We start from the raw sequence: 13,487 nt of genomic DNA, 5'->3' as shown, positions 1-13,487 counted from the left end.
TCTGTAAAATGGGAATCGTAAACAACAACTTATAGGGCTGTTGTGAGGCTTCAATAAGAAGATGCTACAGGGCGCAGGTCCTGGTGGATAGTGAGTATGTGTTACAGATGGAGGCTAAAGAAAAGAGGGAAGTGCTGCAGGACTCGTACCTTCCTGAGGCTCACCCAGCAATTCTCTCCACTCTCCTTCTGTTTCTACTCCCCTCAACTGTCACAATTCATCAGGCATTTTATGACAGTGAGAACACATTTTCTGAGGCCCTTGTACCTGCCAGGCTCTTTGGAATAAGCCCTTCCCAAAAACATTCTCACAGAAGCTCACTGCCTATGACCCAAGGCACTGTTGAACAGCCCTGCCAACCACTCCACGAGGGAGGCCCCATCAGGACCCCACTCTACTGCTGAGGTGGAATCGACTACCCAAGGCCACATGCCGAACAAGTAGAACTGGGGTCCTCACCCAGGCAACCTGACCTCCCAACCTCTGAACTCCACCTGCCTCCCCAATTCCCCATGCCCTCTTTTGCTTCTGTACAAGCTATTATGCCCTCTGGTCAAGACACTCTCCCTCTCTCACTTGGCCTGGTTCTCTCCTTATCATCCAGGTCTCAGCCGAGACATCCCTCTTCTAAAAAGCTCTCCCTGACTCCCCACCACTAGGCTGGGTCAGAAGCTCCCTCTGGGTTCCACACCCCTCTGGGTTCCTCCATCCCATCCCGGCCCACTCTGGGTCCTCACTGTCTGGTGACCTGCATGTCTTCCCCACTGGACATGACCCTGGCAGAGAGCAAATACGAGGATCAAGAGCATAGAATTTGGAGTCTGAATCCAGCATTCAAGTCCTAGTTCAGCCAGCTGCTAGCAGAGTGACCTTGGGCTAATTTAAGCTCTGAGACTCTGTTTCTTTCTCTATAAAACAGGGAAGAACCCTGCCTCATAGAGTTTTTGTGAGAATTAAATGACAGCATGGCCGAATAGCACTGAGCACCATGGCAGGCATATCCCAAGTGCTTAACTGTGGACACTAGTGTTATTACCAGTGTCTTCTTTTCCAGGGGTTCCCATCCTGGCTCCCCTCGTCCTGCTTAGCCCAGCATCACCCCCTTCCCCTCACCTGTTTGAGCACTGTGATCTTTGAATCATTGGTGATCAGTGCTGCCTGGTTGAGGAGATCCACCACCTGGAAGGAAGGTGAAAGGCATGTGACAGTACTCACCTTGCCAGCCCAGCCCTGACGGCGCTCCCTGGGTTCTGCCACCTAGAGGTGGATGGCCCAAAGACAGGGCCTGTGCCTTCCCACTCCAAACCCCTCTCTCCATACTCACTCTCTCTGATGTGGTCATGCCATCAATGCCTGGCCCCTCCTCTTGTGTGAAAAACTGCGATGCCACGCTCCGGCGAGTGACGCTGTCCCCACTGCTGCCTGCCATGGCTGCTGCCTGGTACTCCCTGGAGAAGAGAGATCAAGCTCTGCACCTTACCTCACTAGCTGCAAAGGGTTCAACCCTCCTTTCTAGCCTGTTGGGTCTTTGTTGGGTCTTTTGAGGCCCCTCCCCCTTCCAGAGTCTGGATCAGACTGTACGTGTCCATGAGGCTGCAACCTGGGGGAGACCGATGTCTCCCAGCTCAGAGGCAGTACCTCATGGAGTACCGAGCCTCACCTTCAGTACTTTACACATGACAGGCTGACCACAAACACCTGCTGAATGACTGAACAAATGAACACAGAGCAGCCACGCACTGGTCTCAGTGCCTCCTGTCTCTCCATCAGGGCTGTCCTCTGGACTGGACACCAGAGCAAGCTTTCTAAAACATAGCTCTGAGGAGCGCCAGTCAGAGTCCTGTACGTCGTAAGTACTCAATACATCAGAGAAGGCCTAATTAAATTATATTTCTGCCATTTTCTGGATTACTATGGAGTTGTGCTTTAAAAGGCCGGGGGTGGGGGACTATTGGGCATCTGTCCCAAAGCCACACTGGCAAAATTAACAAATAAGAAGGGTATCAATTACAGCACTATTCCTAATAGCAGAAGACTATTATCAGGCTTCCCTGATGGTGTAGTGGTTAAGAATCTGCCTGTCAATGCAGGGGACATGGGTTCGAGCCCTGGTCTGGGAAGATCCCACATGTCATGGAGCAACTAAGCCCGAGCGCCACAACTACTACTAAGCCTGCGCTCTAGAGCCCGTGAGCCACAACTACTGAAGCCCGTGCACCTAGAGCCTTGCTCCACAACAAAAGCCACCGCAATAAGAAGCCCACGCACCGCAATAAAGAGTACCCCTGGCTCGCCACAACTAGAGAAAGCCCGCGTGCAGCAACGAGACCCAATGCAGCCAAAAATAGATAAATAAATTTATTTTTTTTAAAAAAAGACTATTATCAACACAAATATTCTCAAATAGGGAGACTGGCCGAAAAACTGATACATCCACATAATAAAACACTATGTAACTATAAAAAGGAATGAGGGAAGGAAAAGAAAAAGGAATGAGGAAAATCTCTATATACATTGATAAACAGTGGGCTCTAGCACATTTTAAGTAAAAGCAAGTAAAGTGAAGACAATGTTTACTGTATGCTCCCTTTTTACAAAAGAAAGGAAAATATGTGTATATGTTAAAAAAAGAAAAAAAAAACTGAAAGGAAAAACCAAAAAGTAGAAAAGGGAGAATACAGTTTAAAAAAAAAAAAAAAAGATGGCTCTCAATGTATTATCATAATGAAAAGATGACAGTGACAGCCTGTTGCATCACAGAAGAATTAAACTGACTTTTGTCAAGTTTGTGTATGTATACACAGAATGACCCGAGGTAAGAAACCACTGGGTCTCCGCTGCCTCTTCTGTAAAACTGGGATAGTAACAGTGTTTCTCTCTCAGAACTATTTTGAGGAGTAGATTAGTTTCAGAAGGCTACTGCATAAACTGTTAACAATAATTTGAGGAGGGTGAAAAAGGTGCATCTTTTAAAAGAGATATACTGCACACAGTAGTTTATTCAACAGGTATCTGCTGAATACCTCCTTCCTAGTCTCCCTGCTGCCTGTCATCCCCACATCTTGCTTACAGTCTGAGCCAACTCCTCACCAAGGCCTAGAAGACCTTATGTGATCTGGTCCCTTCCACTTCTGCCCTCACTTCCCTCAGCTCTCCCTGCTCCAGCGACACTGGCCTCCTTGTCATCATGCCAATCATACCCCTTCCTCCAAGCCTTCTCCTCCAAGGGCTTCTCTTCTTTCTGCCTGGGATACCCCTCCCCTCACAGACTGGCACAACTCCCTCCCTCCTTATTTCCTTCAGGTCTCAACTCAAGTATCGCAGCAGTGAGGTCTTCTCTGACCATCCCATTTCAAATTTCCATTTCCTCTCCGTCCCCATCTGTGTTGCTTTATTTTTCTCCATGGCATTTATTATCATCAACACACTATATATTTATTTATAAGCTCCATGAGGGCAGAGATGTGTGTGTGTGTGTTCACTTTCTCTATCCCCAGCACGGAACAGAGCTTGGCACCTAGTAAGTATTCAATAAAAACCTGCTGAGTGAATGCCAAAGGGCTTCAACAATCACTGGGCTTAGTATCCCTACCCTTTGACTCTAGAATGCTTGAAAAATAACAGCTACTGTTTACTGAACATTTAATATGTGCTGGGCACAATTCTAACACACATAGTAACTCAGTAACTTATTTAAACCTCACAACACCAAGTCTTTGAGGTAAGTACTGTTTTTTTTTTTTTAATGGGGGTATAGTTGCTTTACATTGTTGCATCAGTTTCTACTGTACAGCAAAGTGGAGTTCCCTGTGCTATACAGCAGGTTCTCACTAGTTATCTATTTTATACATATTAGTGTGTATATGTCATTCCCAATCTCCCAGTTCATCCCACCACCCCTTTCCCCCGCTTTGGTGCCCATAAGTTTGTTCTCTACATCTGTGTCTCTATTTCTGCCTTGCAAACAGGTTCATCTGTACCATTTTTCTAGATTCCAAGGTAAGTACTTTTTTTTTTTTTTTTTTTTTTTTTTGCTTTATGCGGGCCTCTCACTGTTGTGGCCTCTCCCTTTGCGGGGTACAGGCTCCGGATGCGCAGGCTCAGTGGCCACGGCTCACGGGCCCAGCCGCTCCGCGGCATGTGGGATCTTCCCGGACCGGGGCACGAACCCGTGTCCCCTGAATCGGCAGGCAGACTCTCAACCACTGCACCACCAGGGAAGCCCCAAGGTAAGTACTATTTTTAATTTCCATTTTACAGATGAGGAAATTTGAAGTCCAAGGAGGTAAAGTCACTTGATCAAAGGCTCACAACCTGTAAGATGTAGACCTAGCAGTATGGCTGCAGAATCCAGCCTTCTCACTGCTGTGCTGGTCTGCCTCTCTAAAGGAACTGCTTCCCCCTGCTAGGTCTCTTCCCAACAATCCAGTATACTTCTGTTTCCCATCAGAACACAGGGAACTTTTTCATGATGAACCTTTCACATTGATCCACCCAAACTTTTTACCATGTTCTTCCTCTTCCACTTTTTGGTTTCTTTCTTTATTTTTTAAACGTATATACATATTTCCTTTTCTTCTGTAAAAAGGGAGCGTATGATAAACACTGTCTTTCATTTCGCTTTTCACTTAATATATGCTGGAGCCCACTCTCTATATATTTCATTCCTTTTTGGCCCCCCTTCCCTCATTCCTTTCTACAGCTGCATGATGTTTTATTATGTGGCTGTTATCTGTTTTTCTCCCCTGCCAGTCTCCCTACTAAAGAACATTTGGGGTGTTTGTAGTCTTTTGCTATTACCAACAATCATTGGTTCCCCTTCCCTCCCGGTCCCACCGCCCCACTCCCACCTGGGAATATGACGACTCCCCGCATATACACAGAGTGGCCCCGCGAAAATCCTTCATCATTCAACGAACATTAACTGGGAGTTTTCGGCGTGACAGCGCTGTGCTGGGAAACACGACGGTGACCAACACACACCTCCCTGCCTCCACGGAGCTCATGGTCACAGACAGAACTAAAGAGCCACACAAATAAAGGTCCAATAACAAATGAGACCCCCCGCCAAGTGACATGAAGGAAAGGCACAGGAACCTATAAGAGCGTTTAACAGGCGGATTTCGGGACGGAGAGCGGGAAAGGAGGGCTTCGCAGAGGAAGTGACGTTGGTGCCGAGACCCGAAAAATGAATGGGAGTCAGCCAGGCGGAATGAGTAAAAGGATGTTGCAGACAGAGGGGACGGCATGTGCAAAAAGCCTGAGGCGGGAAGGCGTATGGCGAGTCTGAGGAACCGAAAGGCCAGTGCAGCTGTGCGACGTGAGGAACGACCTAAGAGGCAGAGCCGAGGCCGGCTGGGCGGACGCGCCTTGGGGGCCACGATGGAACTTTGCCCTGAGGGCACTGGGGAGCCACGGGAGGGTCCAGAAATGGGGAAGAAACTGGGGTCCCGAGCGTCACTGCTCCCTTCCCCTCTCAGCGTCTCCACTCCCCCCGGCAGCGCCCCTGCCCTTCCAGGGTCCTTCCTCCCTTCGTCCCCGGGCCCCCACGCCGCCCCGCCTCTCACCGCGGCTCAGGCCTCCGTCCCCCTCGCGCCCCCTCAGCAGCGCCTCTTCACAGACGCCACCGCCATCTTCCGCTCGCCGCCGCGACACTGCGCATGCGCCGTGCACTGAGCGTCGCTGGGAAACGGAGTCCACTCTGTGGCGTACCCCGCCCCTACCTTCTGCCGCGCGACCGGCCTTCCGCTCTCCGCCCCCTACGACGCCGGGGCTGCCCTTCATTTCCGGCTTTCGGGAGCCATGCCTCCTGGGAAATGTAGTCCTTTGACGGGGTCCGGAAGGAAAGGGGGATAGAGGCTTCTGGGAAATGGAGTTCACAGTAGTTCTGGGTCCCTGGACGGCAGGTGTTAGAGAGAGTGGAGAGTCCGGGAGGCGAAGCTCTTAGGTCTGGAAGGTGGTCTGTTTCCTCAGCGGGGTCTGAGCAGAGGCCTCGATCCCCTCAACCCTTGGTCCTGACCATTTACACAGTATGGAGCATTTCCAGCTATCAGAAGCTTCAGTCTTCCAGTCCGTCCAATGGGAAATGTGGTTTCGAGGAGCTCCTACAGGTTCTTATAGTAACACATCGGGACCCATGGAGACCACTCGGCTCTGAGCCTCCTTTACTCCGCGGCAGTCTTGCTGGGCTCTGGCTGTTCGCCTGCTCCTGTCGAGATGATGAAACCCCTGGATGGAAGGGCCCTAGAGTTCTAACCTCGAGGCTTTTAGTATCAGCAATGCCTCCCACCTGTAGCTCCTCACTCGTCGGTCATCTCCAGCTCTCGCGTCCCCGGGCTGCGGCTCCCGGCGCCTGAGGTCTGTCTCCTCTCAATCCCGCAGGGGGCGCCCCAGTCCGGGCGCACCGCCCTCGGGGAGGGAGGCGGGAGGGGAGCCCAGGGCGGGCGAGGGCGAGGGCGGGGGGGCGGGGGGGGGTGTCCCGGCTATAAAGCGTGGCCGCCTCCCGCGGCGCCCGGGAAGGCTGGGACCCTGGGCGGTCGGACGGACGGGCGCCTGTCGGAACCCAGGCCGTGCCGGCTGAGAGATCCGAAGCGCTTGGTTCCCCCCCGGGCCGGAGCGGGGGCGGGTGGGGGCGCAGGCCCGGGGGATGCTGGGCTCGGTGAAGATGGAGGCCCATGACCTGGCCGAGTGGAGCTACTACCCGGAGGCGGGCGAGGTGTGTCCTCGGGGATGGCGGAGCGGGGAGGGTGGGGGGGCAGGAATCAGGGTGCGGGCCTAAATGGGGGCAAGGACCGGGGTGTGGACTCAAGTGGGGGCCCCAAATAGAATTGGGGAGCGGAGGAACTAGAGCCACGGAGACCAGGTGTTGGAGTCAGGGACGGGGGACAATGCATGGGAGCGCGGTTTAGGCAGGCTAGTCAGAGTGAGGGCTTAAATGGGAGTCAGGAAGATTTAGGCAAGGGTCAAGTCGTAGCTTAAATGTGAGGGCTGGGTGTCAGGGACCCAAAGTACAAGGAATTAAAATTAACAGACCAAAGATAAGACTCAGAACTCCGGGATACGGACAGAGCTGGGGGATTAGGAAATGGGGTTTATAACTGGGGAAAATATAAGGGACTAAGAGATGGGAGAGGGAGGTCACCATTAAGGGAAATCTGAGCTGGGAACTCAGGGTTAGAAATTAGTGTTAAAGATGGGGGTCTGGGGTAGAAATAAGAATTGGGGTTCCGGGATAAGGATTGGGGCTGCGACTACGTCTAAGTCAGAAATGGGGGTTGGTGCTCGGGTGTAAGAGATGAAGGTGCTCAGAGATGAAGCTTGGTCTGGGGAGTGTGAAATAACAGGTGATTTAAGAGTTGGGGCTCGGATAGATAGGGGTCAGAGTCGGGATCCTGATTGGCAGTGGAGGGGTCGGTCTCCACCCCTGCCCCCCATCCCTACTAATGACCCTCACCCCTCCCAGCTGAACTTCAGTGGCTTAACTGTTATCAGAGACCCTCAGCAGGGATTCTCCTTGTGGAGTCCGGAGGGTTTCAGATTTCGCACCCCCCATCCCCGCCCCCACTCCACCTTCCAGCAATCTCCACTAATTGCTAATGTCCTCACCAGTCCCATCTCAGACAAGATTTCCCTGGAGTAGGGGGCAGGGATGTATCTTAATTCGCTCACCCTAGACGCCGGGAAGTCCCTCCCCAGGTCTAACTCCCATTCCTCTTGCTGCAAGGACTCCTTCTCCTGAGCGTGCTCTCTGCCTAGTCAGCATTGTGAATTGGAAGGGTCCTAGTCAGAGGGTTATGGGGGTCTGGATACCTGGGTTTCTGATGGAAGGGGACTGTGGGCTTGAGGTGGGGTATGGGACTGGAATGGTTGAGTTCTCCAAAGAGACCAAGATCTGGGGTTTACAGGGGCCCCAGAGTGCCTGAGTCCTGGGTCTGGGGTTTGAAGCTGTAGGGTGAGACTCCTGAATACCCAGGCCTGCGGGGCTTGGCAAGGTGCCCAGGAGGGGCCAGTCCTGGGGCTGTGGAGGTGTGAGGTGCACGTGGGGTGGTGCAGGGAAGGGATTGGGAGTGTTGAGAGGTGGAGCCTGGGCAGCTGGAGATGTCAGTTATATGGTGGGCAAGGCAGAGACCAGGTTGGTGGTGGAGACTCCCAGGTATTGGGGGATCCCGGCTGAAGGCCCGACATAGTTCAGAGTCTGGGGACCTGATTTAAGGGTACCAACTACAAATCAGTGTTTTGGAGGCATATCTTAAGAAGTAAATTGCGTGGGTCTAGGCTGAAGGAGTCATTATTTGGGGCAAAACCTGACGTTTAGTAGGGGACAATTTGTGTGGAAATTGTCTCTGAAATTGAGGAACAGTCTAGAGATAGTCAGCACTTGGGGGCATATTTTGGAAGAGTTGACATATAGGGGGCTGGAAATGGACATGCTGTGTGAGGGTCTCCTCAGCTTTCCCATCAACCAAACCACCACCTCCCCCTGGGTCAGAACAATGTGGGGAGAAACATCTGCACTCACTCAGCAACTGAGAACTGAAGGGGCCCCCAAACTGCTTCTTGCCCACCACACCCTCCTGCTGGGGTGATGTTGACCTCCCCAGGCTGGCTCCCTGTCTGGAAGGAAACTGGAAAGTTATTGCCCTAAGGCATCCCCACTGGCCTCTGGTTCTCACAGATCAGCTGGTTCAACTGCTCCCCAATTTTAGAGGTGGAAAACCTAAAGCCTCTTGGCGTGCGGGGGGAGCCGCTTGAGGTCCTAGGCTGGGACCAGGGTTAGAAAGGAGCTTGTAGCTTCACACGGCCCCCTGCTCCCTGTCACATCCTCCTCCAGAGACAATAAGGAAATGAAAGGGGAGAAATTCCAGCCTCCTGGGGTGGGCGTGCAGGTCCCCTGATGGCTTCCCCCCAATCTCAGCCCCGCCCTCGCTGGGGAGATCCGGTTCAGACCCGGACACTGGGGGTTCATCCCAGCCCCAGGCATGTGAAAGCCTAGGGTGGATTAGGGCAGCTGGAGTGCTTGAGGTCAGACCTCAAGGAGGACTTCCGGGTGGATAGGGAGCCAGAAGAGGAGGGCTCTGGGGTCCCACTCTGTCTTCCTCTGTGATACAGGAGAGTCTGACTGAGTTGGAGAAATGTAGGGGGTTGTAGAGGGATCCAGGACCTCTCTGTGGATCCCCCTGAGTCCATCACCTTCTCCCCTCTCTCTGAAGGACCCTCTTCCCTTACTCTTAGGGAGGGGCGAGAACCAGCCAACCCGGGGGCGGGGTGGGGGGGGTGGGGGAGACCAGTGCGTTGGGGAGGGGAGTAGCTGTGGCTCCAATTTCAATGTGAGACTTCTGGGGAGATGGTGGTGCTGAAGCAAGGGGCAGAGAGATGCAAAGACGTGCTGAAGGGGAAAGAAAGAACAGGGTGGGAGAGGAGTGGGGTAGAGAGAGACAGAGAGAGAGAGTGCCAAGGCAGGGAGAAAAAGACGTGAGAGATGAGGTGGGGACAGAGGGAGAGAGAGATGGGGTATGGGAGAGTCACAAGGAAAGAAAGGCAGAGGGTGGGGGGGGAGATGAGGGAGAGAAAAACGAGGAGAGAGAGACAGGGAGAGATAAAGGGAGAGAGCGTGGGGAGGGGAGAGAGACAGACGTGGGGAGCGGGTGAGGGAAGGAGTATAGAGGTACTGAGACAGGGAAGGAGATGCACAGATACACACAGAGCCACAGGGAGATTCAGAGACATAGGAGAAAAGAACTACCTGGACAGTCATGTGAAAGAGAGGGGAGAGTTTCTCTACTAGAAGGCAGACCTGGGTTGGTTGCCACCTGCCCCTGACTCCCTTTTCTCTCTGGACCTTTGGATGTGCAGACATTTGAGTGACAAGGGAATGAGATGGGACACACTGATTCATAGCAGAGGTGGCTCCCACCAGAGCTACAGCACCCCCCCGCAGTGCCATGAGACCACCCTCCCTCAGGGGGAGGGAGCGGGGCAGACAGGCAGATGGAAGATTGACAGAGAAAGGATGGAAGACAGGGGATGAAAGGGGTAAATGCGCACAGAAAGAGAAATCACCATCCACCATGCTTCCTATTTTCCTTGCTTATCTTGTTCACTTCCTGCTAGACTGACAGCTCCCTGAGGGCAGGCATTTCAGTCTGTCTTGGTCACTGCTTTTATAGCTTGATCCAGAACACCGATCTGGAGCCAGACTGCCTGGATTCAGAATCCCCGTTCTTTTCCTTCCTTGTTGTGTGACCCCTGGACAACCTCTCTGATCCTCAGCTTGCTCAGCTGTAAAATGGGTGTCATGATAGTGCCTCCCCCATAGTGTGGTTGTAAAGATGAAAGCAGACCTTTGCTGTGAAGTGCCTGGAGCAGTGCCGGCACAGAGTAGGCCAAGAAATCTGAATAATTGAGGGACTATATAGTTACTTACAAAGCCATAGCAATGTCTACTGCATTTCACTGAGCTAAGAGGCACATTTTCCCCCCATTTGAACATATCTGAAAATGGAATGGGTTTTACAGTCAATGGTGTCTAGGGATTATAATTGACAGTGTTTTTTCCATTCTTTTTTTTTTTAATTAATGAATTAATTTATTTATTTTTGGCTGCGTTGGGTCTTCGTTTCTGTGCGAGGGCTTTCTCTAGTTGCGGCGAGCGGGGGCCACTCTTCATCACGGTGTGTGGGCCTCTCACTGTCGCGGCCTCTCTTGTTGAGGAGCACAGGCTCCAGATGCGCAGGCTCAGTAGTTGTGGCTCACGGGCTAAGTTGCTCCGCGGAATGTGGGATCTTCCCAGACCAGGGCTCGAACCCATGTCTCCTGCATTGGCATGCAGATTCTCAACCACTGCGCCACCAGGGAAGCCCTCCATTCTTATTGATACTTAAAATAATACTGCAGCTTATGAAGTGATGTCTTAGATTTGATGATATATAATAAACAGACGACATATATTAGGTAGAAATATGTGAGTTCTGATTTTCGAATGCTTTTGACCTATAAAATCTGTAAGTGTATAACCTAAAAGATGGTGGCTAGATGGACAGAGAGTACACATATAAGGACTTCCCTGGCAGTCCAGTGGTTAAGACTTCGCCTTCCAATGCAGAGGTTGAGGGTTCGATCCCTGGCGGGGAAGCTGAGATCCCACATGCCTTGCAACCAAAAAACCAAAACATAAAACAGAAGCAATATTGTAAGAAATTCAATAAAGACTTTAAAAATGGTCCACATCAAAAAAAAAAGTACACATATATTCCATTATTAGATAAATCAGCAGTTCTTGATTTTTTTTTTTTTTTTTTTTTTTTTGTCTCAGGACCCCTTTACACTCTTAAAGTTATTACTTTGCCTGTGTTGGGTCTTCGTTGCTGCACGCGGGTTTTCTCTAGTTGCGGCGAGCAGGGGCTACTCTTCGTTGCGGCGCGTGGGCTTCTCATTGCGGTGGCTTCTTTTGTTGTGGAGCACGGGCTTCAGTAGTTGCGCATGGGCTTCAGTAGTTGCGGCGCATGGGCTCAGTAGTTGTGGCTCGCGGCCTCTAGAGCGCAGGCTCAGTAGTTGTGGCTCATGAGCTTAGCTGCTCTGTGGCACGTGGGATCTTCCCAGACCAGGGCTCGAACCCATGTGCCCTGCATTGGCAGGCAGATTCTTAACCACTGCACCACCAGGGAAGTCCACACTCTTAAAATTATTGAGGACCCCAAACAGTTTTTATCGATCGGGGTTATATTGATTGTTAAAAGCATTCAAAATTAAAACTGCGGCGTTTTAAAAATAGGCATTAATTCATTTTAAAATAGCAACAATGTGTTAGTATAAGCAATGTATTTTTATTAAAATAACTATTTCAAGACATTTAGTGAGAGGAATGGCCGTTACATTTTTGCAGATCTCTTTAGTGCCTGGTTCAGTAGAAGACAGCTGCATTTTCCTAGCTGCTTCCACATTTGGTCTATTGCAATATCACCTGTCATGTGGCCTCCGGAAAACTCTACTGTATGCTTATGAGGGAAAGAGGGTGAAACAGGCTAGTTATATCTTATATCTTTCATTTTATGAAAATGGTTTTGACCTCATGGATACCCTAAAAAAGTCTCCGAGACTTCCCAGGGTGTCCTGGACCACACTTTGAGAACCACTTAAAGCGTGAGCTTCAGTATATGGGAGCGTGGGGGGATGGGGTCAGGGAGGGAGGTGCACGAGGAGGGGGGAAAGACAGAGACTTCAGCAGACAGCTGTCTTCAGAGGAGGCAAGACAGACAGACAGATGGACACACAATTGGTCCAGTGACCCTTTGCTTACCAACAGAGTAGAGACTCACCACTCGCCGTTTCTCTTTCTTTCCCGATAGGTCTACTCTCCGGTGACCCCAGTACCCACCATGGCCCCCCTCAACTCCTACATGACCCTGAACCCTCTGAGCTCTCCCTACCCCCCGGGGGGGCTCCCTGCCTCCCCACTGCCCACTGGACCCCTGGCGCCCCCAGCGCCCACAGCACCCCTGGGGCCCACCTTCCCCGGCCTGGGTGCCAGCGGTGGTGATGGCGGCAGCTCGGGGTATGGGGGCCCGGGACCCGGGCTGGTGCCTGGGAAGGAGATGCCGAAAGGGTACCGGCGGCCCTTGGCACATGCCAAGCCGCCGTATTCCTACATCTCGCTCATCACCATGGCCATCCAGCAGGCGCCGGGCAAGATGCTGACCCTGAGCGAGATCTACCAGTGGATCATGGACCTCTTCCCCTACTACCGGGAGAACCAGCAGCGCTGGCAGAACTCCATCCGCCACTCGCTCTCTTTCAACGACTGCTTCGTCAAGGTGGCGCGCTCTCCAGACAAGCCAGGCAAGGGTTCCTACTGGGCCCTGCACCCCAGCTCAGGTAACATGTTTGAGAATGGCTGCTACCTGCGCCGCCAGAAGCGCTTCAAGCTGGAGGAGAAGGTGAAGAAAGGGGGCGGCGGGACCTCTGCCTCCAGGAACAGTGCGGGGTCAGCCTCCTCGACCACCACCCCCGCGGCCACCGTCGCCTCTCCGCCGCAGGCCCAGCCTCCAGCCCCCGAACCCGAGGCCCAGGGTGGGGAAGATGTGGGGACTCTGGACTGTGGCTCACCCCCTTCCTCCACACCCTATTTCACTGGCCTGGAGCTCCCAGGGGAGCTGAAGCTGGATGCACCCTACAACTTCAACCACCCTTTCTCCATCAACAACCTGATGTCGGAACAGACACCAGCACCTCCCAAACTGGACGTGGGATTTGGGGGCTACGGGGCGGAGGGTGGGGAGCCTGGGATCTACTACCAGGGTCTCTATTCCCGCTCTCTGCTTAACGCGTCCTAGCAGGGTGGTGGGAGTGGTGGGTGGGGTATGGCTGTAGCTCACACCATCAGGCTCTTGGGGCCTGATCCTCCTGGGGACACTTTGCTTGTCCTGTCAGTGAACATCTTGGCTGGTCTGTTACTCACTGTGGTGACTGCCATCTCTGTGGGCATCGTGTTG

The 13,487-nt window shown here is 52.3% G+C and overlaps 2 protein-coding genes across 4 annotated transcripts in view; one reads left to right on the top strand and one right to left on the bottom strand.

The window, feature by feature from the left end:
- SYMPK (symplekin scaffold protein) overlaps window positions 1-5,672 on the bottom strand; it is a 36,095-nt gene extending 30,423 nt beyond the window's left edge. For all 3 annotated transcript variants that reach the window (XM_060083410.1, XM_060083411.1, XM_060083412.1), the window contains exons 1-3: window positions 5,568-5,672; window positions 1,325-1,448; window positions 1,114-1,179 (exon numbers count right to left, since the gene is read on the bottom strand). In XM_060083410.1, the coding sequence (XP_059939393.1) occupies window positions 1,114-1,179; window positions 1,325-1,429 (171 nt within the window). In that variant the 5' untranslated portion in view covers window positions 1,430-1,448; window positions 5,568-5,672. The remainder of the gene's footprint in view (window positions 1-1,113; window positions 1,180-1,324; window positions 1,449-5,567) is intronic.
- A 974-nt stretch (window positions 5,673-6,646) lies between these two features.
- On the top strand, window positions 6,647-13,328 carry FOXA3 (forkhead box A3). Its single transcript, XM_060084527.1, has 2 exons — window positions 6,647-6,715; window positions 12,345-13,328. Exons 1-2 carry the CDS (start codon window positions 6,647-6,649, stop codon window positions 13,326-13,328), a joined length of 1,053 nt encoding a protein of 350 aa, XP_059940510.1.
- The last annotated feature ends 159 nt before the right edge of the window (window positions 13,329-13,487 follow it).

This window comes from Mesoplodon densirostris, chromosome 19 (genome assembly GCF_025265405.1).
Source record: "Mesoplodon densirostris isolate mMesDen1 chromosome 19, mMesDen1 primary haplotype, whole genome shotgun sequence".
Lineage (NCBI taxonomy): Eukaryota > Metazoa > Chordata > Mammalia > Artiodactyla > Ziphiidae > Mesoplodon > Mesoplodon densirostris.
This window is presented reverse-complemented; position numbering and strand designations above follow the sequence as displayed.

Excerpts from the sequence above, each read along its gene's own strand:
- FOXA3 (XM_060084527.1), top strand. The coding sequence starts at position 6,647 with ATGCTGGGCTCGGTGAAGATGGAGGCCCATGACCTGGCCGAGTGGAGC. Across the intron at positions 6,716-12,344 it reads ACTACCCGGAGGCGGGCGAG|GTCTACTCTCCGGTGACCCC; the intron begins GTGTGTCCTCGG and ends CTTTCCCGATAG.